The 24,025-nt window shown below is 37.4% G+C and overlaps 1 protein-coding gene across 1 annotated transcript in view; it reads left to right on the top strand.

The window, feature by feature from the left end:
• The window catches only part of exoc2 (exocyst complex component 2), an 89,859-nt gene that overhangs the window by 61,105 nt on the left and 4,729 nt on the right, over positions 1 to 24,025 (top strand). Inside the window, exons 24-27 of the mRNA XM_003224392.4 lie at positions 17,274 to 17,329; positions 17,699 to 17,821; positions 19,573 to 19,634; positions 21,584 to 21,643. Of these exons, the coding sequence (XP_003224440.2) occupies positions 17,274 to 17,329; positions 17,699 to 17,821; positions 19,573 to 19,634; positions 21,584 to 21,643 (301 nt within the window). The remainder of the gene's footprint in view (positions 1 to 17,273; positions 17,330 to 17,698; positions 17,822 to 19,572; positions 19,635 to 21,583; positions 21,644 to 24,025) is intronic.

The following is a 24,025-nucleotide window of genomic DNA, read 5'->3' as shown; positions in this document are numbered from 1 at the left end:
TTATGAAATGCTAAGAGCACTTGAAAGATAACTAAGAAAAAAAACCCTAGTCTTCATTTGTGAATGAAGCTACCTGGAAGTCATTTTAGCACATGTTGTAAAAAGAGTTTGATTTTTATCACAATGAGTCAGGTCAGTTCTGCAGAACAACCGTTCAGCCTGTTACATTTTGACATTTAATTCATTGTTTACTTTTTGTGGGCTTCCTATTAAAATCCTCATCAATTGAGAGAAGGTTTTATTTCCAGGAAACATAATATTCGAACACCCATGAACATACTTTGTACACAATATGCAGCTCTACAGTATGCAGAAATATTGAGACAGAAATCAGTATTATAAAGACCAGATGACTAATCCAGACAATGAACACATGGCAGTTCCTTAATTTACCATGACCACAGACTTGCTTTCATCTATGATCCTACATAGATACTTTTTTTAGTAGATGTACATGTGTACATGGCTACAGGTAATGGCAGCCAGCTAAGCACACTTGAGCTGCTGCTGCTGCACATTTTTCTGCAATTCCCCATACTCCTATGTGAAAAAGGAAGTGCCTGGCTATCTACACGTGATGGCACTTGTACCAGCCTTGTGACCATCCCCACAAACACCTTACACTGTATCTAGGTGGCTGATTCTTGTGGTCCTTCTGTTTCTTCTCTACAAAGGAAAGGGCATGTGGATTGGTTTTACAATCATTTGTATGCTTGTGCCACCACCTTCATTTTCCATTGTAGGAAAAGAACAGAAAGACCATGGGAATTAAATAGCTAGGTACAGTATAAAGTGCAACACTCTTTCACACATTGGGATGTACATATGCCAGTGCCACTACTGTAAGCAGCCCAGTGCTTTTCTTTTCTTTTTTACAATTAAACCACCAGACCACAGTGCACAGAAGAGCCCTGTCCTTGGTATAAGCCCACTCTATGTAGAAATGTGAAGGTGCTAGAAGCAAGATTTCCAGTGATAATCCTATTGGGTGAAAATACTCATCAGAAAATGCAGTACTTCATATGATTCAATTGCATATTGTTTTGACTGTGTAGGTTTTTAAATCTATGCAACAGTTTTCTGAAGCAACAGCTTTATAACTAGCGATGAGATGTTGGTAGATTTATAGCAAATGGGTGGGGGCAGGGTCTAACAGGAAACCTGAAAAACAAGTGCCTAGTCAGGCCAGGATCTCAGAATTTTTAGTCTTTCAAATATTTTGGAGATAGTATCTTTAGCACAGCAGTTTAGATATTCATACAGATGTTTCAATGTACATGTGGGGCTCTATGTGACCTGTTGTATCCCCCTTCACTTTAGTGTTGGTGAATGCTATAGTTTCCTTGTTCTATGTAGCCCAGAAGAGCTTTGTGTGGCAGCCTTTATTTTAAATACTACCCTATTTATTCCATTCTAATGCTCATCTTTTTGGCTAAATTATTTCTCTAAAATTTATTTATTTTCGTGTCAAAAGCATTGCATAACAAATACATTTTAAAATGATGAAGAAAAAAAAGGAAATCACAAGCAACTAAATAGTTTTAGACCAAAAACGGACAACAGCAACCGCATTGTCCATAGCTTTAAACAACTCCTCCTCCGTGCATGAGGCAGGACATTGTGGGCAAGCATACATATGCAGAGTTGTTTGTTCTGCTCCACAGTCACACAAGGTGGAGGATTCCTCCAGGTAGTGCCACCTTGCCAAGTTGTCTTTAGATCTGCCCACTCCACTTCTGAGTCTGTTCAGGGACTTCCAAGTTGCCCATTCTTGGTTTGCCCCTGGAGGAAGACCCTCATGGGGGGCCATCCAGTTAGAATTGCCAGGTTTAGCTGCCCAGAGGGACACTCTTGCTGTTGCTGGAGGAACATCAAGAGGAGTGGTGGTTCTCATGAAGCCCTTCCTTGATTTGAGTCTGGTGGGAGGAGGCTGATAGTCATGCAGTGGGTGGCTTTCACAGTGTTTGACCTTATTTCTCTCACCGTTAGCAGCAACTTCCCGTCGCGCGTCAGGAGGGGCAATGCCAGCTAACTTGTAGAGTGTATCAACAGGTGTAGGTTTAAGGCATCCTGTGACTATTCTGCATGTTTCATTTAGTGCTATGTCCACCTGCTTCATTTCTCTAAAATGAAGGTGTGCATTAGATTTGCGTAATACAGTAATCATAGTGCTGAGCTAACACAAAAGGGGAAGCTGCTTCAGGAGCACCTGGAGCTCCTGTCATCTCTAATTTAATTGCCATGGCTCAATGCTATGTAATCTTGGGATTTACAATTTGCTGAGGAACTAGCATTCTTTGGCAGAGAAGGCTCAAGACCTTGTCAGACTACAGCTTTCTTTGAGTCCATAGCATTGAACCAAGACATTTACAGTGGCTTCATTCTGCATCATAGATGTATCCCGAGGTTTTCTTTTCAATTGCTTTAAGCTTTGGTATTCTAACATTTCTGTTTTTAAGGAAGGAATTATAAACAGGCTGCCACTGTAATGTGCATCTTTTTTGGCCCAATTACAAAGTGCACATTTCTCCACTGCACATTACTCAGCAAATACCTTTTTTTTGGTTTCAGGACTTTGAAAATTGAGGTGTGCATTAGATTCAGTGGTGCATTTGACTTGAGTAAATATGTGTATATCCACATACCTAAATACTTTCTGATTTTTAATTAATTTAAATCCTGGTCAAAAATTGTAATGTAGGGTTGAGTGATATGGAATCCTCCATATCAGGCAGGGGAAAATTTGAGCCCTCCAGGTGATTGGGGGTTGAAGTCCAAACACCTAGAGGACCAAAGATTTGCCCATGCCTTAGCTGGGCCTACAAGAGTTGGAGCCCAACAACATATAGTAAGCTCCTTCCCCATTTCTTCATAAATGGATCTTTCCTGTACAATTGCATGTGATTGATATTTATGTACCATTGCTAGCATGTATTTGGTTTTTTTAATACATGGATTAGTTAGATACGAAGTAATTGTTCCTTAAACAGACATTTAATAAGTGCTAATAAATCAGTTGTTTGATGACCAGATAAATGCAGAGCAATCTACATAAAAGTCCTTATTTGTTATAAGAGCCTTAATAGTTGGTAATCCATCTTTGTCACTAAAGGTCCAAGTGAACTACATGCGTCAGAGTGTTTGGCATCATCTGCAACTGGTGCACCATTAGCTATGGCTGATGGAATAATTAAACCACAATAATCCAGGCACTGACAACTTCCTATTTAGACTGATGCAGTGTGTTTATGTAGGACTGCCCCTGAAGATTATTCAAATGCTACAACTAACACAAAATGCCTCATCAAGATTGTTCATCATATAGACAACAAATGATAAATTTTACTCAGAGAATTACACCTCAGTAATGGTGAATGATGGCCTAATAGAAAAAATAAGTATAACCCGAAGTACAAGACAGGGATGCCCTCTTTCCCCAATTCTGTTTGCAATAGTAATGGAAATATTACTTTATGTAATTAGAGAGGAAGTTAATATAAAATGAATAGGATTAAAAGAAAATTATAAAATAAATATATTTGCAGACAATACTTTTTAACAGTGGAAAACCCAATACAACCGTAGGAAAAAATTGAAGTTTACTTAACAGAAATAATTTTATTAAATTAAGAAAGGAAATAAATACAAAATTGTTAGAATATGCTAAAATTATACTTTCATGGTTTGGTAGGATAGCATTGATCAAAATGAAAATATTACCTTATTTAAACATTTTCTTTGGAATGCTACCTATAAAAATTTTAGATGAAGAATTTAAAAACTGGAAAATATGTTGAACTTGTTTTGCAATGAGAACAAAAAAGCCAGAATAAATAAAATCAAATGGTATAAACCACAAAAAGAAGGTGGTCTAGGCCTTCAAAATAGTAAAGTATATTACCATGCCAACCCACTAAGGTATATTGTAGAAAGCCTACCAAACAAGGAAAATGGAAGCGTCTAGAAGATTAAAAAAAATAGAACTGAAATTAGAATATATTTTCTTTTTGGATAATAAATGCAGATATAAAAAGAACTGGTATAATAATTTAAGCATTCCCCCTTTAAAAAACCTTTTAGAGGTTTGGAGAAAATATAAAATAAAACTGATGCCAGGGATTTCACCTGTAACACCAGTATTGATGACAGAAAGCTTCCCAACAAATCTAAATAAATTAGAGGAAGACAATTAGAGGAAGTCTTTAACAACAAATTAGAGGAAGAGTTTAAAAGAAGAGGTATAAAAAAAATAAGAGATTGGGATCTAAATATGATAAACAAAGAATTAAAGAATAACTAATAGGAAAGGACATAGCTTGGTATCAGTGTTTACAATTGAGAAAATGATCAACTGATATAAGAAGGAAGAACTGTATAATGGGGTAGAGAATATATGAACTTAGAGAAGATGGTAACCCACAGAGAGAATAAAGAAGAAAATGAAACAATTAAAGGAAGAATAAGTGATATTTATAAATTATTACTAGAAGATATACAGAAACAAGACAATCTTAGAGAATTATGGGAACTAGATTTGGGAAAAACCTTGAATGTTCAAGAATGAAAAAAAATATGGAATATGCACATTTTAAAAATATATATAAGAATTAAAGAAAATTATAAAATAATATGGAGGTTGTATTTTAACTCCAATCAGATTAAATCAGATAGACGAGAAATATTCAAGCCAATGTTGGAGATGTTGCCAGGAAGTAGGCTCATACATTCATATGTGGTGGTCCTGCAAATTTATACAAAAAAATTTGGGAAATGGCATTTAAAGAGATAAGAGCAATAATAAAAATAGATTTAAAAGAGTACACCAGAAATAGCATTGTTATCAATGTATGATACGACTATACCCTCACAAGAAGAGAAAGAATTGTCGTCTAGTTTACTAACTGCTGTGAGGCTGATAGTTGCAAAGAATTGGAAAGATAAGAAGGAAATCCAATTAGAAGAATAGTATAGAGAAATTTGGAATATAGCTATTAATGACAAACTGACTTGTGACATTAAAGCTGAAAAGGGAATATGGAAGCAAATAGATTTTTAGAACATATGGGGTAAATGTGTTGAGCTTATATTCATTGAAGGAAAGGGGAGCAAACTTTCAATCTAAACAATGACATTTTGGATTTAGAGTTTAAGATGAGTTAGTCCAAGTGGAGGTGGCACAAGAAAAGGGTAAGGGATAAGGCGGGGGGGGGGGGGCATAAAGCAAAATATACTTAAGTAGATAGAAGATTGTAATGGAATTATAATCTTAATATGTCTTAAGCAGGGAAAGTTCTAAACTAGATTGGAAGCATCTTATTATGCTTATTATTATCTTAGATTAGCAATTATATAAAATGTTAACATTTTTAATGATTTTACGTATAAGCTGTATTAAGGAGCCCCTGGTGGTGCAGTGGGTTAAAGCCTTGTGACTTGAAGGTTGGGTTGCTGACCTGAAGGTTACCAGGTTCGAATCCAACCCGGGAAGAGCACGGATGAGCTCCCTCTATCAGCTCCAGCTCCATGCAGGGACATGAGAGAAGCCTCCCACAAAAATGGTAAAAATATCAAAACATCTGGGTGTCCCCTGGGCAACGTCCTTGCAGATGGCCAATTCTCTTACACCAGAAGTGACTTGCAGTTTCTCAAGTCGCTCCTGACACTAAAAAAAAGCTGTATTAAGACATCAACAATTTCTCTTTTCTTATTTTTTACATACAGTGTGCTTTCCAAACTTAGATATTGTTCTCAATTGTATATGCTGTTGGGGGGGGGGAAATGACTGGAGATAACTCACTTGCTTAGTGAAAAGAAAAAATGTCTGGGCATAAAAGACTTCCACTGCAGGTGAAAGCGTGATATTGAAAGTCACATGTTTCTCATTAGAGAAATCATTCCATGTGATGGGTGCCACAATAAAAAGCCCCTCTTTTGCACTGTGACTATACAGAGTTCACTAAGTCACATAATACAAAGTGGGGCCTCTCCCATGGAGAATAGAGACTTGGCTGGTATATATGAAAGAAGGCAACATCTCAAATCAACTAAAGTTTTTTATAACTGTATAAACCAATAATGCCATTTTAAATTTAGCTGGTACACTAATTGGAGAAACTTCCGCCCTGGGTTATATGTACAGAATGACAAATACCTCTCAGCAACTTGACTGCCAAAATCTACACTAACTGCTGTCTACCAACCAAGTCCAAGGGTAGCTCTATAAATCCATCTGTTTACATGTTTTCTATTTCTCATGTCTTTCCCCAATCCAGGTTTTATAGAAGGACTAGACATAAAGAAAATGTGCATTTCAGAGAGAATTTGATACTTCTGTGGCATTCTAGGCATTTCCCTCCATAATGAAAGCCCTTTTCAGTGCAGTGGGTTCATTTTCCTATTTTTCTAAAAAGCGCTTAGAGTAATATTCATAATGTTTGAGTGACAACCAAACAAAATTCATAAACCCTGCATATCTGTCGGCCCATTCTTCATGTGTTAAATTGCTGTCATTTCATCTTGCAAAGACTATGACAGGCTATTATTATGGTAACAATAGCTTTATGGATATATAAGTGCATATCACTTATCAGCTATTTTGTATATAGAAAATTGTGGTATAATTGTTAAAATCATAAAGAAGCACCTTTCTAGGTACTTTATAAAATGATGGGGTTTAAATAAATCATAACTTGTAGCCAGTATATGGTTAGTATTAATAATGGAAACATTGGTTTAAATGCTGAAACAGTCAATAATTTTTGGTCCTTATGTGTGGGAGCATTTTTAATAAAAAAAAGGGAAGGTTAAATTAAAATGTCCCTGTTATAGATTTTTATGAATAAATTCCTTTCGCTGGAAAAATGGTTTTGTAAAGCAGATGTTCATGTTATTTATTTTGTGTTTTTCAAATTAATCAATAATTACCAGAATGGTCAAAAATTGGTGTGGATAGTGGTTCTAGAACTGATTTTAAGACTGGTTGGATGTGCAGCTTCCACAAAGGTCCTTAAGGAAGAATAAATCCTTGGATGCCTTCTGATCCCAATATTCTGTCATAAGTTGAAAAGAAAAAAAATCATTTTCCTTTGTCCAATACACTACTCAGTTCCACAGTAAACCAAGCAAAGTAGCACTACTTGGCTAGCTGCCTGCTTATTTCATACATGGTTACTTGAAGAGAAATTTTTGCTTATGTCAAATAGCAGTCTTCCTGGTATTTGGAACACTTTTGTGAAATCATTATATTTTCTTGAAACTGTACCGTTTTAATACTCAAAATGGGGGAGGTGGGTCTGAGATATTTATAGCCCTATTTTTTCAGGCTAGATTGAATTTAGAATTAAGGAGTTAAAAACAGGAAATATGATTAAACAGGTGGGTAGTTCCTCCGAAGACTTTCCAGAGCTTGCCTACACGTTCGTGTTTTCTTTTGACGACAATAGCAGTATCAATGCAAAAGTAAAGTCTTTGTATCTTGTGATCCTTATGTGATCAGTGGAGGAATATTTCCACCAAAAGCAGGAAATTGCTCATTAAAAAAAAAAAACCTTCTTACATGCAGATGATCACTGTTCACTTCTAGTAAATGTTTTTCTTAATGCTTAAGTCTCTTCAGGTCAGTTGTCTTCATCTGTAGATCAGGTTCTACATGAAATTATACAATTCATAGTCACTATAGATTCTTCCTTCTATCACCCTCAACCCACTTTTAGAAAGTTTTTTTCTTAAAAATATAATTACTGTCAAGAGTCTACAAGCACAAATAAAGTAACCTACTTAGATTAGAATTTTAACTCAAATGATCACTATTTACAAAAAGTGCTGTATTGGGTTTTAATGTGGTTCATTGTTCCATCATCCAGGAAAGGCAAAGGAACCCTTTTAAGTAGGTTTATAGTGTTATTTTTAAACCAGAAACGTCAATGAGGTTAGTATCAGAACCCTCTGATTTTACAGTGCTTCCTCTTTCACTTCCAAAGGATGTACCCACTGAAATGGTGTTTGCTTGTAGGGCACTTCAGAACATCGCATATTCTTATTTTTATTTCTGTTTCTGTTCTAGTGAAATGAAGAATAATAAGTAAATGCTACTACCCAGATCCTGTTCTGACATTTGGTAACATAGGTTTGAATTAGTATCATCTCCATGTGTGATGTATCTAATTCTCAAGACCACATTAGCACATTCATTGACTATGAATAAACATTTTCAGGGAGGTAGCACTCTGTTGGTCTTCTAATGCCACTATAGGATTACTGTGAGATTCAGGAGATCTCAGTAATCCAAAGACTGTGTGCATTCAATTAGGCACAAGGATCTTGACATAACTATCTATGGAACGAAGAAAAAGGCTCAACCAGGTAGCACTAATGTTTTTGAGGAACAAGACCGAAAGGTTTCTTCTCAGGATCGCTTTGATAGGTTATAATAAAATTTAATTTATATGTTTGAGATACTTGTTATATTGCATTTGTTCTCTGCAGAGACATCCATCTGGATTATTGAAATAGATGAGCCTTAGCCTGATTCAGAAATGCAATTATTATTTAATGATACATGAACTGTACAGAAGTGGAATGTTGTGTTGTTTCCATTATATCATTTGCCCACTCCAGCAGATATTTCTGATCAGTACAGGGCAATCTATTTTGTGTGTCCCTGGGGAATTTCCAAGTCAGAGTTCTACTTTTTTTTTTTGAAACAGTTCAGAAAGTTATGTGGGTGGGGACAGTTCCTTCAAATATTGTGGCATCACAAAGTTATCTTAGATGGTTATGATTTTTATAACTTGCATCATCATCAGAATTAGAGGGTATATCACCAACTAACAAAAAATAATTAGAACTATCCTTTAGGATGTACAAAATCTATAGGATACCATTCTAGTCATAATAGTGGGCAAAGGGTGCATCACACATTCATATACACCACTGGATTTCAATTGGTGATTTGCTTGCAATTTTAAGGTAGGTTGCACCACCAACGTTTCTTTTGTTTCTAGAATTGAGAGTCTTATATTTGTAGCATGATGATCAGTGTTCCTTTTCCTAGTGAGAACTCAATCACATCAAGCAATGTAAAATCTTGTGTGAGTAGTCTTCAGTTTCTTTGTGCTGTGTAGAGAACTGATTAATAAAAATACGGCAACAATGGGAATACTATAATTGTACCAAGAAACCTTGTCTTCCTTAGTTGATCTTGAGAGAGGAATGCATATTCTTTTCAGAATCCAGGATCTGTAACAGTCTGGTAGATGTAGATGGTAGTTTCCTACAGTGGAAAAAGGATCTGTTCACAATGTTGTCAAAGTGATCATTTTTTACATGCAGGGGACTAGCATACCCACATCATCTATATGTCTGGGATAATGATAGCAGATAGTCTATGATACATGTGCCGTGTTCACATCACTGGTAGATCAGGTGTTCCAACCCAGTCTTGAGTCTAGTTATACTTTATACCTAGGGCTACTTTGGCTTCCCCTACAACTATTTCAGTTTTTTAAGTGGTTTGAGGGTTTTTCGTCTTGAACGCGTGGGTAAGCTATAGGTCATTTATGAAAAGGAAGTCCAGGTTGCACTTCCTAATTGAGCCAGGATTGTTCATCATATCAAGACTGGGCAAACCTCAGAGAGTTTAATGTAAAGGAAAATTGGGTTGAAAATATTCTTCCTTTTCCATCTTTCTTGGCAGCATTTAATTCACTTTGCACTCTGTATATTTCAGCTAGGTGCGTCGTTGAGTTCATCCTTTCTTTGAATGCATTCCAGCTTTCTGTTAAATATATTTAGAATTTAAAAGTGGCAATTTGCTGGAATACTTTGAGGAAAACATTCTGACACCCTCAGATATGCTCAAACACTTATGTTCTTAGGAGGAAACTATAAGAGAAACTTTAATTGTCCTTGTGGCATGAATCCATTTTACCCAATAATCCATTTTGGCTCTTCAGAATGCAGTGGATAACCCAAACTTCAGAAAGCATTTCTTCTCAATGCCCTAACCCAGCATTTGATTAAAATCTTAAAATACTTCCATAAGTTACATGGGTTTTGGCAAACATGTTTTGCATCTGCATCTATCTAGTCTGAGAAGGCTGTTTTAAGATTTATTCACCTTTATTCATTCTTCATCTGTGCAAACAATTCTGCAAGCCTTCCTTGAAAAGTAATAAGGGATTCTTGTGAGGAAACATTTACTCTGTATCTCAGGGATGGGGAACTTTTGTCCACTCACATCTTTTAACTAGCATACCACATCAGCTTCATCCAGCACAAAACATATGAAAAGTAGAGGTATAAACCTTGGGTTACTTTGTTCCCATAAACAAGAACAAAAACATTTCAGAAGTCTCCTCTGTACTATACTGATTTTATAACTATCCAGATGATTTTTGCATTTGGAATCTTTTTGCAAAAAAAAATAAAATCCAAGAGCATTGTACAATTGTCACTCCACATTTGCAGTTTTGACTTTTACAGATTTAATTATTCACATGTTTGATTAAAATGCTCTCTCTAGTTCAGTGATGGCCAACCTATGACACGTGTGTCAACACTGACACGCCTAGCCATTTTTGCTGACACACTGCCGCATGCAGATTGATTGGATGACTATGTCTTTTGTGGCCAAATTTGGTGTGATTTGGTCCAGTGGTTTTGTTGTTTACTCCATGGGAATTATGCACATTATTATTCTATTATTATTGTAGTATATTATCATTATTCATGACTACATTGAAACTAGAATAGAGATAAATCAGCGTGGAAACTGCAAGAGGTACCATAGATTGTTGTACATGGAAATAATGGCAGTAAATAGTTTTTGATTTATTAAATACAGTTATATATTACAATTATATATTTTTGTTATTTAAACTATACATATTGCGAAATTATGGGTTTTTTCTCGAAGTGACATACCACCTAAGTCATGCTAGGTTTTTTGGTGAATTTTGACACACCAAGCGCAAAAGGTTGCCCATCATTGCTCTAGTTATATCTAGCCCCTCCAGTGTGGCTTTATAATCAACTTCCTCCCATCCTGCAAGAAGACTTAGAGATTTCTAGAGAGAATAACTGTGACACCCCTGGCTGCGAGAGCACTGGAAACCAATACACCGAGGCCAATAAACAATCTAATATCTTTATTAAAGAATTGAAGAAATAAAACAAAAACAAGCAGAAGATAAAGTTCATCAATAGACCTTTTAGGAAAGGTCAAATATAGTCCAGTAATATATTGTCCAATGTCTAATATTAGAGTTTAAAGTTTGTAATCCGAAACCGAAACGCACTCAAACTTCCAAGCAGTTTGAGTGGGGAAACGTCCAAGTCTTTTACTAGAGTTCAAAGCAAGTCCAAGGCAAGGAATTGAAGACAAGGCTGGATTCACGGCACAACAAGGCAAGGCTGGAATCACGGCGAGGCAAGGCAAGGAAACACGGCTAGGCAAGGCATGGAAACGCGGTTAGGCAAGGCACGGCTAGGCTGGAAGGTAGTGGATCCAAACGCGGTCCACACTTGGCTGGAAGTGAAGTTATTCCTTCAACTGACACGTTGACTCCGCGCTGGCTAGCCAGCGCGCAGAACTTTTAAGGAACTTCAAATCTTTCCACAGAGCAGGTGTCCAAATGCTCTTTTCCCAAGGGAAAAGAGCTAAAACAACATCTTCAACCAGATGCGATCCTCCCTGAGAATTCTCAGGGGAAAACAGGTTAATCAGCAGATTCTCTAGCTGCTAATCGCGCGCTCCTTCTCCTGCCAGCTTTCTCAAACCTATTAGTTTCCCAAAACATCCGTCTATCAAAGGGAGGGGAACTGGTGGGAGAAGCCTCCGTTTCAAGGGCCTTTTTAATGAGCTGTAGACTAGAATTGTCAATAGGGAGCATCTGGAAAGAGGCAGAGTCCTGCTGAATCGGCACAAACCCTCATCACTTTGGTCCATAATGGAGGCAGGATCACGGCCCAAGGGTTCAGGGGACATCACACTATCCCCCCCCCTCAAGTCCCCCCCCAAAGTCCCCCCTCTGTGTGCTGCGGGGACGTGGCTTTGAAGGGTAGGCCTGGTGGAAGTGTTGGACCAAATCAGGAGCATGCACAGTAGAAGCGTCTTCCCAATAGCGCTCTTCAGGGCCGTAGCCCACCCAATCAATCAAGTATTGCAGGCGGCAGCGATGCAAGCAAGAATCCAAAATGTCCTGGACCTCGAATTCCTCTTCGCCGTCCACTAAAGCAGGGGGCGGAGGTGGGCGTCCCACATCCGGACGGGCACCATCCGCCGGAAGGAGAAGGGAACGATGGAGGCAGGATCACGGCCCAAGGGTTCAGGGGACATCACAATAACTCTCTAAAAATATATGTGTCCTCCAGTGCTTTTCTGTAATCAGTTTCCAGCAAAAGGTGACCATAGAGTCATGCTGGAAAATCTAGAAATTCCCAGAGAGATTTTCTCTCAAGTAAAAAGAAATAGCAATTTCATCAAGCATGTTTTTTCACTTTCATGCGTCCTGTGTCTAACTCCTGCAAATGTGAAGAGTTGGCTGTCGTTTGTACAGAAAAACTTATATTTTGTGATAGATAGATAGATAGATAGATAGATAGATAGATAGATAGATAGATAGGGTTGTTTATTGATTAGTCCTCTGACCATATCAACAGTAAAAGACAAAAGACAAGTATACAAAGACACAATATTAACACAAATCCTAACACTCCTGTAATAGTTGACTAAAATACATTTAAGCACTTAAAATTCGATTAAATAATAGGTTTGGTAAAATCGGATTAAATTAAATTACAAAATGATTTTAAATAAATTCATCACCTGTTTTGTGAGAGAAAGAGATCTCTCATGTGGACAACTTTTATAACAAATTTGGCTTTTCAGTGGACTGAGTGTGGATTTTGTAGAAAAACTATGGTTTCTTTTACATAAAGTGTAGTGAAACTATATTTTGGTTCCTTCCCCCCCCCCCCCAACCCCCCAAAGTCGTGAGTTTTTCACACTGATTTTTAAGACAAAATATCTGGCAATAATTGACCTTTAAAAAAATAGAGTTGCCAGTTTCTCATCAAAGCACACTTTCTTGTGAAGAATGAGAAAATGTGTTAATATTCTGTACATTCCAACTAGAGAGTCAAAGGTGTTCCACCTCTCCTTTATGTCCTGAACTCTTCAGTAGATTTCTGACAGCAGTTGCAGGAAGCCATTTGAGAGATTTGATATCAGGGCAGTCTTCAGTTCAGTTCAGCAATTTATTACGGTCTATGAGCAGAATAGTATCAGGGCAGTCTTAGTGGTAGCCTTGATGCACCAGAGTGTCAATCCAAGCTCAGTGTACTGATTTTTAGAAACTACTACAAAATGCTTTTATAAAACTTTGTATAATGTTCTGGGGTTCCATTTGTCTTGCAGATGATCCTTTAGTCACTTGGAGAAGCTACATGTGGACCACAGGCCAATTTTGACAGCATTTTTTTTTCAGCTCTCCTGAAATCATTTGTGTCCAATATGCTGTATATTTATAAGTTGTATAAATGTTTGTAGGGGAAATCTGTTTTCCAGGTTTGTTACTTTATGTAGTGAAAATAGATATCTTCTTTTTACTTTCCTGTGCTTGTATTTAATTAAAGTTTATGAATAACACGTAAACATGAAAGTAGTAACGATTTGGAGTTCACTGACCAAGAACCAAATCCCTCTATTTGATAACAAAAAGCATTGTAATCTTTCTTTGCCTATGGTGGTTGCCCCTTGTGGAATATAAGAAATGTGTTCTCAGATCATTGAGCCATCCAGCTAGGAATTGTTTTATGCTGGGACCAAACACCTTCCATACGTCCACTGAAGCTGCCAAATTTTGAGCCCAGAATGGCAAATAAATAAATAAAATTTAAGCACAAGCCATGTGTGTCTTGTTTTAACGCTCAGTCACTCAGAGGTGTTTAGGAACACCTTTATGCTTTAAAGTAAAGGGAATACTCCTTTAATTGTTCTTAAAAGTGGCTTTTTGCAGCTGCTAAATTGCAGCAGCAGCAGCGGCCACAACATTTTGTAGAGGTCCACTTGCATGACTGGCAGAAGAGGCTCATGTAGTGGTTGTTTTTTATCTTGTTATACTGTGAATTTTATGTATGCTGTTTTTGCTTGATTGTATTGCCCCATGTAAGCCGCCCTGAGTCCCCTAGGGGAGATGGTGCCAAGGTATAAATAAAGTTTTTATTATTATTGTATGACACAGCAAACAAGATAGATATGCTGGATTTCATATCACAAAATCACAAGTCGAACACTTCCCAAGTGTCTAGGACTGTGTGATGTATTTTTGGATGATGTGCGCAGATCCCAGTAGGGTGGCCTTTTGCAGTTGGCAGATTGTAATTTTGTCAATGTCTATTGTTTCCAAATGCCGGCTGAGATCTTTTGGCACGGCACCCAATGTGCCAATCACCACTGGGACCACCTGCACTGGTTTCTGCCTTATTATTATTATTATTATTATTATTATTATTATTATTATTATTATTATCCTATTTCCAAGTCCATCTAGAAAATGCTAGCAGATCAGTCTTGGACTTTTTATTTGTGTTGTATACTGAACTGTATTATTTCTCTTGTGTAAAGTGCCTTCATGAAGTGCAGCTTTAGGTTAAGGAATCACTGAAATGATCAGAACAACATATTAGTTCCTAACTCTGGTTATTTTTATATGTTATTGAAAGAGGAAAGAGAGATGGATTTGCATGCTATGTTAATAGGGTTGTCCCTTAGACAATTGCTAAAAGTAGTTCATGCATACATCTAACCTAAGTTAAATGCCCTTTATGTTCCAGTTGTTTTCATTAATTTTAATTTTAATTTTCTTAATTTTCCCATGGGATATAAAGATACTCAGGTTTCAGTTGGAAATTCAAAGAACCACAGACTTAGTTTTGTGAATTTAGAGAGTCTGGAGCTCAAGTTTCTTTGCATCCCACAAGCCAATCCAATATTCAAACTGAGGGTTCGAACTGTGGGCATGATTGTACCTTTTCCTTAGAGGAATTAATCCCCATGGCTGGGAGTGAGCACCTACCAGGGGTTAGGGGCAACAGCCCCCCCTCCCCGGACCTTGGAAAACCACACAACACCAGGAAAAAATGAATTTTCTTTTTGTCCCCAAATGTTTGCTAGGAGGCAATTTCATAGTGTTTTCGGCTCTCTCTGGACTTTGCTAGACACACAATAGGCTCTATTTGTAATAGAAAGTACTGTAGCTTAGAATTCAACATCCAGGTAATCTCATACGCAAAAAGGACCACCTGGGCTTAAAGCTACTGGGGGGTGGATGTGCACCCCTTTGAGGAATTTCCAGACAAGTGTCATTATTTAAAACAAAACACTGGGGTAGAAATTTTTCCCAAAAGTATTCTATTCTATCCCTGCTGAAAATCACTCCTGTTATTCTACCATGTGAGTAATCTCAGTTCCGCAGAACAATATTTTTCTATTCTACTTACAAAAGCACAACTCTGTCTTACTTTAACACAGTGGTTCTCAACCTGTGGGTCCCCAGGTGTTTTGGCCTACAACTCCAAGAAATCCCAGCCAGTTTACCAGCTGTTAGGATTTCTGTGAGTTGAAGGCCAAAACATCTGGGGACCCACAGATTGAGAACCACTGCTTTAACACTTTCCATTTTCTCACTCAAGCTCAACTTTTCAGTTCCCTTCCGGGGGGGGGGGGGGGCAACAACAGAAAGATATTAAATCTCCCATGAGCTCTATAGCTTAATGTTTTCAAAATATTTGTACATTGTGGGAATGTATATTCATTATAACCTAATGGAAATATAGAAAGAGAGTGATAGATATATTCCCTTCCAACCTTTTGTTTAAATGCTGAAACATGGCTTCCTCTTTGTAGATGTAATTTTAGTTATGTGTAAAATTCATGAGAACCAGCACAATGAAGTGATTTGAACTTTGCACTATAACTCTAAAGTACAGGGTTAAAATCCCTGCTCAGCCATGGAAACCCACTGAGTGATCTTTGGCAAAGCGCAGTCTTTCAGCCTCAGGCAAAGGCAACCCCACTCTGAACAAATTCTGCCAAGAAAACTCCATGATAGGCACTTCTTAGGGCTCAAGGCAAACAGCAGTAGCATTAAAATGTATTATACATTTTAAAGGAAAAAAACTCTCATTTTTGTAAAAAAAAATAAGTCTGAAGAAATTATGATTTTGTAAAATTTTCATCATTCAATATTAATCTCTACCTCCCCTGGTTTTACTATTAACACTTTTGTTGTGTAAATTTTGATTTAGTTAAATAAATGGCTAATGTTTTGACAAATGTGCTCATGATCTTATAGTGTGCTCACATTTCCTCATGAACTGCATGTTATGAATCTGTAGTATGAAAGTAAGAATGCTAAATTAATTTATCTTGGTCATTTGAACAAGAAATCTTGATCGAAAATTTCCGCATCTAATCCATTTTCAATGCTCATCTTTCTGTTTAATACTGCAATCAGTCAAAAATGGACTTTATTTAATATTACTGAAAGACTTGCAGAGTTTGGAAATTAATTACCATGATAATTCCATATTCCTATAGATAAGTTAGTTACCTATCCAGTTGTATTTTTTTTTTATTTGAAGACAATAATTTTAAGCATTTTTCTGGTTAAGAACGAAATCTGAAAGCTACCAGACAGTGGCACAAAACAGACTCTTTTCCTATTCATTTTGTTGCTTCTTCAGTAGCAATAAGAAAGCAAATAGTCAGCATACAGATACAGCATGGGCCAGCACTTAAACCTTCTAATATTCCTTCTCTACTGTTTAGTGACACCAGTAACATTGCACTCACACTGCAAATGGATGTATCCTTCATTAAGTTAGTTGAAATTTAATGTAAGTTCACCTTTATTATTAGAAGAACATTGTTTCCATTGTTTTAAGGGATCGCCAGAAAACCCACAACCACTGAAAAACCAAACTAAGAAGGAAGAAAGGATGCCAGACTAGGAACGTCTGGGTTCTTTAACCTTTTGCTTTAAGGAAATGTCCCTTTCTCCATTTTGCTTTCAAAGAGGAAATAGATTATAGTGGTGTGGTTGGGAGAAGCTTTCACTTTCTGTATTCTGGTACCCTGTCAGAGCTGAACTTTTGAAGAAATGAAAGGCCAACATGGGCCAAGAAATAATGATTAGCAATAAGATATCCCTTTGGGACAAAAAGAAAATTGGAAATGACTTGCTATTTTATGTTCATGTTTTTAATTACAGGTGTCAGGAACTATTTGAAAGAAGCCTTAGTACATATCATTGCTGTACATGCGGAGGTAAGGCCATTTCAGATTTTCACTACCTAATACTCAGAACATATTGATGAAATTAAAACTTTCCTCTTCAAGAAAATAATACTTTCAGAATTAAAAAGAATTTCAAAAAATGGACTAGACAATTTGGTGGTGGGTTGTGACAACAATGTGATTTATTTTACTTGGGTGCTGTTATGTTAGTAGCTCTTTTAGTGAGAGAAGAGCAGAGAGATGTAGAATGAAGAGGACTGTTCAGGGTGGACAGCCTTTGGGAATCACCTATAGTCTGCATGCATTAGACATGGGAAGAAGTTTTTCTTCTGATAAACTCTTCAGGGGGAAATTAAATCCAGGCTTCTAAATGTCATTATTTCAATTTGAAATCTGCAGGTGTTCACTGTCTCAAAAGAACTTGTGCCCCGAGTGCTGTCAAGGATTGTCGAAGCAGTTGCTGAAGAACTCAACAGACTCATGCAGTGTGTTTCATCTTTCAGTAGAAATGGTGCTTTACAGGTAGCTGAGTCCTGGAAATATGGTTATTGAAAAGAAATATTTTTGGTCCTTATTGGTTTAAAAATTATTCCTTCATTCTAGGGACTCCTTAGAATTGTGTGGTTTGATATATTTAATAGCAGTCTCTGTGCTGCCACCAAAACAACAATTCTAAGAATTCTCTGTAAGATGTCATGGCAGTTAGCCTAGCCTAGACAATATAAGTTTGTAATATGGATAAACTAGATAATTTTATAGACAAATCATACTCCACAAATACTCCCTAGAAACCTACAGCAATCATATTGTTGCAGAAATTATCATAGGTAGGATTCCGGCAGAAGGAATTATATGGATGCATCTTGTAATTGGGCATTTGCAACAAGAAGAAAGAGGACATGTACAAGATTGTGATTTATGTGGGCACTGTATAGCCTAAATCCAGTTAATAATGTTAACTAGACTCATTGAATCCAATAATTGGTGCAGCAGGTCTCCTTTACTTAGGACTAGCAACTGGATTTGGGCTTGTGAATCTCAACCTCAGCAGATAGATATATTTTAGAAAATGTGGCAGTGATATTCTAATGTTAGTAAACTTACAGATAGTTAAAAACCATATAAATTTTCTGTTGAGTTAGAACCTGAAAAAGGGCATTCTTCAATATAAGCTACATTTCATAGAACAAAGTTCAGAAGTTATTGGATTATCGCTCCTATCAGGGCTCACCATTAGCTGTCCTGGCTAAGGATAATGGAAGTTGCAGTCCAGCCACAGGTTGCCCGCCCTTCGTCGGGTGCAGCCTTCCTCAACTTGTGACATCCAGGTGTGTTGGACTTCTTAGGCATTTATCTTCAGCCAAATGACTGCACTGGTTATGGATGAACAAAATGGCAGCCCATCACAGCCTGGAAGCTGAAGAAGATTTCTCTGGCTCTTTACCTTGGCACTCTGTTGGTAAAGCAGGGGATACATGGCTCACCGTGGCACTTCCATCAGTACCAACAAGTATAACCAACCAGTGATGAAGGAAAAGAGTTACAATCAAACAGTATCTGAGAACCAAAAAAAAAATCTCCATCCCTAAGAAAGGAACTCAGCATCCATCCCAAACTCATCATTTTATCAAATACATTTGGGATATTCCTAATCATTTTAATTTGACTTTGCATTAGACAACTGCCACAGCATACAGTAAGGTGAAGTGTGTGCCGGCAAACATTGGTACAGTAACCCTTAAAATCACTCATCTGAAAATAACACATGTCAAATGCTCTTAGAGGGGGAGGTAAAAGAGTGTTAATGCTAATGTGCAGCAGCAGCAGCAAAATAAAATAACAAAAAGCATATTGACCGATTTCACCCTCTTGCACTTCCTTCCTCTTTGGTAAGATTGTATTATAGTGCTTCCTTGTTTTTTTAAGATGTTAAGTGCAAATTATTTTTCAAAGCATTTGTTTCATAGGTCAGATTTTGATAATATACAACTTCAAATATATATATTTAGCATGTAAATCAACAAATGAATAAACATTTTCCTAATAATCAGATATTTAATTCCTGTAGTTTCCAAAATTATAATTGGCCTTGCAGCTGCTTTGAGACAGCTGTTTCCAACACAGGAAACAAATTTTCAACAGTGACAGCTTTATTGCTTTGCTGCTTCTTGAGCACACAATATATTTTGCTTGATAGACTCTTAAGCTTTGTGAAATTACATGTCCAAGGTATAAATAGGTTTGCATGATGTTTGGGCATTTCTGTCTTCTAGGCCCGGCTTGAAATTTGTGCACTGAGAGATGCTGTCGCTGTATTTCTTACAACTGAAAGCAAGTGAGTACAACAAGACTTGACAGTGCCCCTTAACAATTTATGGGTTCAGCTAATATTCACAAGTAAAAACCTGGTATTCCTACCAGAATAGAGTAGCGTGGCAAATGAAAATGTCCAGGGCAATCTGCAACAACTTTGAAGCAATTGTGCCATGCCAGAGACGTTCTCCTATGCTAAGGGTGTCAAACTCACTCATCAAGGGCCACATAAACCTTATGGTTGCCTTCAAAGGACCATCAAATCCAGGGATGGAAAATCAGTGAATACAAAGGGCCATCTATATATTTTTCTACATAAAGGTCAGTGCTCTTTGCCTTTTACCTCATTTGGAGCCCCAGATGTTATTAACCAACAACTCCCATCACTTTTGATAATGGGAATTGCAACCCAACAGCACTTGTGGCTCTGAGGTTGGTGAAAGATTAAAGGACATTTTATTGTCAGGCATATCCATAAGCCTTGTATCTAAATTAAAATCCCACTATCCTGACTGGACAGAACAAACTGTAGCCATCCAGATGTTACTGTATCACAACTCCAATCCGCTCTAGTCGTGATTTCTAATGATGAGGAATACAGGAGTTGTAATCCAGCATTTGGAGAGCCACATAATAATAATAACAACAACAGCAACAGCAACAACTTTATTCTTATATCCCGCCCCATCTCCCCAAAGGGACTCAGGGTACACATGGGTACCAGGCCCAGCAATACACAAGAAAATACATAAAATGACATGGTGGGCCAGATTTAGCACACGGACCTTGGGTTCAACACATCTGCCCTAGGCCAAGTAGACCCATCGCACTAGACTGAGGACGAGGTCTGTGAACATTCCGAATACAAGGCTCCCAATTTATCACCTGTTTCCCTCCCAATCCTAGACAGAGAAAAGGAGCCTCTAAGCCTGAAATGATCCCAGTTTTTTTTCTTTTTGTTGGTTTTTTTATTGCTGTAGGATAGCTACAGAAGAGGCAAGCAGCCCTCCTTGCTTGGCTGCTGCTTGGTGTGAAATTGAGTTTTCTTGCTCACTCCTTCACCATCCCTCTCTGTAACAAGAAACATTGTCTGACATATTCTGAAGCAGTCTCTGAAGCATGCATAAATTCACAGGCACAAACCATTTAGGCAGCAGAAGCACAATTCCAGTTTGCATCTGCTGAATGAAGCGGCATTGGAGACAACCAACTATGTTTTGTTTATTCTAGCCATAACCATAATTACTTCAGATCAGATCAATTAGAGTAACTCACATGATGGTGGAATCCTTTTAGCAATATATGCATGTGATAAGTTGGTCTGTGGATGCAGAATAAGTGATGTATTCTGACTATGGTGGGAATAAAGTTTCGCATACAGCAACATTGCATATTGTGAAGGTGCACTGTGGTTGCACGTTAAATAACAGCAACAACTATGCATTGATATATGTTGTGCAATGTTGCTATTCTGCATTGTGGTCACGAAGTGCTGGTGTGTGAGAGCTCCACAATCAGAAATGTTTGCTACACTGAAGGGATTTTGTATTGCAGCCATATTGAAGTAGGAAACTAGCTGATTACATGAATACTTTGTCTGGGCCCTATGTAGTTTTGATTTCTTCGTCCATCCCACAGTCCTTCCAAGCAGTTCCATCGTCTACCAGTTTGAGCCTGGTAGAAAAAGCAGCCCCAGGAATTCTAATGGGACCATAGCACAAGGCATGGTAAATACAGTATTGCAGGCAGTGAGACAGAGGAACTGGATCCCTCTTTGGAGAGAATATCTACTTTGGAGAGAATATCTACTTGAAGAGAATATCTACTATTTGGAGAGAATATCTACTTGGAGAGAATATCTACTTATTATTTTGGGAATTAACAAACCTCCAGATGTATATAGGCAGAGGCTAGGAGTGAAGAGATCTTCATGGAAATTGTGTATGGATAAATATGTGTTTAATGTTACAGCTCAAACTTTAAGCAAGCTCTGGAGGCCTTGCCTCAGCTATCAAGTGTTGGAGATAAAAAGTAAGTTTGCTTTCTTTATATTGAGAAGGGTTGTTATGTAAACAGAATAGCTGCTTTAAAAAATCCTTGATGTTAAACATTTTATATTTTTGGAGAACTTGGTGGAAATTGATTATAACACTTTCATCTATGAACATTCTACATGGTTCTTATGCTGTTTATCTTTCCAAGAAGTATGTACAGTAGATTAGGTTAATAGAGCTGACTTCATGCAAAACCATACAAACAGTTCCATAGGTAAGCAGATATATTTCTGTGGTTTTCCCACATCTGAATGCATCTTACTATCCACTTCATCTCACTATCACTTTAGCTTTGTTTCTATGATTTCCCTGTTGTACGAAAGTTAAGCAAAAGAGAGATTTTCTTTTGATGATGGAAGTTCTGTATGCTTACATTTTCAGATGTAATTTTGGGATTTGAGTTGTTGCCAGCTGCCTCAACAGCAGTTTGGCACACAAAAAACCCGTTGAGTTTCCTCCTGAATACAGCTTGCTGGCTCAAGTGTTGAAAGGTTATATTCAGTGCTGCTTGTTATTTGCTTATATACCCTGCTGTTGCATCTGCAAGATCACCACACACTTCATTGTAGCATTTCAAATAATGAATTCAAATTTATGGAATGATTTAGACCTGTTCATGTTGCCAGTGACATATTATATTTAATATTGACTTATTAAATATTGACTGTGTGTGGTTGCTGTACTCATAACCCTTTCCTGGAGGGTGTTATTGAGGAAGTAGATACTGACATGTTTATGTCTTTTTGCTCACTGGCCCTGGCAAAGATTATACAGCTGTGGAATTTACTGCAACTATAAATGCTACCTTTTTTTCAAGAGGAAATTGGTGGTGGTTGCCTATAGACTAACTCAACATTTTTAATATAAAATTAAGTGTTTTCTTCTTCCTAGAGTTTTGAGAGTTTGACTCTACTTTTGCTCCTTAGTACTTTTTAAAAATGATATTAGGCTCTCCTTCTAAAGGCTCATTTTAGGCACTATCTGCAAGTATGAAATAATCATCAGAATATTTCATTATTCTCTGATCTGACCAGTGAGTCAATGTTCACTCAAAGGAAAAAAAAAAGTTTTGAACCATGTAGAACTCAGACAGAAGTGGTTAAGCGCCACACAGTTTGTATGAACCTACCATAAACTGAACTATATTGACTGATGCAGTGTTATTCTCAGATATTTTGGATGTCAACATCTGGTAATCCTAATATTGATTGTGCTAACAAGTGCATCTGGGAAGTGAAGACTTATTACATCTAGAGGACCTACGTTTGTTGAAAACCACTGCACTGAAACTTCCGGTGGAAACATGGAGTGGCAAGCTGCATTCTAGCAAGTTGGCTGGAACACAGGGCATTGCTGGGATAGTAATGATTGTTTAAGAGTCAGAAATTCCTCTTCAGAAAGAAGAAAAGAACGGACGCAAACCCACAAAACTTGACAGATCCTGCCTCCCCTTTTAAGTTTGCTGGAACTGGAGGAGGAGAGGAGGGAATGGCATCACACTCCCCGCAAATTGCTGTCAAGGAGGCAGAAACAATTCTGATCCACTTTCTAAAAACCCTTAAATCTGCTGTAAATTTAAACACAAAAGAAGATGCAGATGGATTTCCAGGGGGGTTCAACCCAACTTCAGAGGTTGGATTATTCACAAAGAGAATATTCCTTGAAACTGAGAGGAATCCACTCTCAATACGCAATAAAGAATAAACTCCCAAGAGATGTGATCATGTGGTTTGCATGAAAAAAGTAAGAGACCAAGTATTGCAAGTGCACGCCAGAGGTCTGGTTGTGATAGGAAATACCAGAATTGCTATACTAAGAGAATTCCAGCCACAGATATTAAAGAAAATAAGACATTACTTCTTCCTGGTAGATAAGCTCAAGAAGAAAGGCTATGGGGTTCCGATGAGAAAATCCAGAAGGGGTGACAGTATCATATAAAGGGCAAAGATATTGGTTAACATTGATAATAAAGGCCAAGGATTTCTTTGAGAAATTTAAAAGAGATTTAGACTCAGAGGAAAGATCAGAAAGAGAAGAACAAGCCCAAGTGTAGCCAAAAAGAACACACAATATTATTATTAAATGATACCTGCTTCAGACAACGGAACAAAGATATTAGCAAATTCATTTGAAAAGGCAAAACACCAAGAATTAAGAAAAAATAACTGCAAGATGTCAAAGACAGAGGGGGTATGGCTCTACCAAATCTTAAGCTATACTACAAAGCTGCAGCTCTAGTTTGAATGAAAGAATGGATAACTCTAGATAATAAAAGACTACTGGTCTTAGAAGGATATGATTTAAGATATGGATGGCATGGATACATAATAAATGAAAAAACATTGATTGACTCTAATTT

Source organism: Anolis carolinensis, chromosome 4 (genome assembly GCF_035594765.1).
Source record: "Anolis carolinensis isolate JA03-04 chromosome 4, rAnoCar3.1.pri, whole genome shotgun sequence".
Taxonomy (NCBI): Eukaryota; Metazoa; Chordata; class Lepidosauria; order Squamata; family Dactyloidae; genus Anolis; species Anolis carolinensis.
This window is presented reverse-complemented; position numbering and strand designations above follow the sequence as displayed.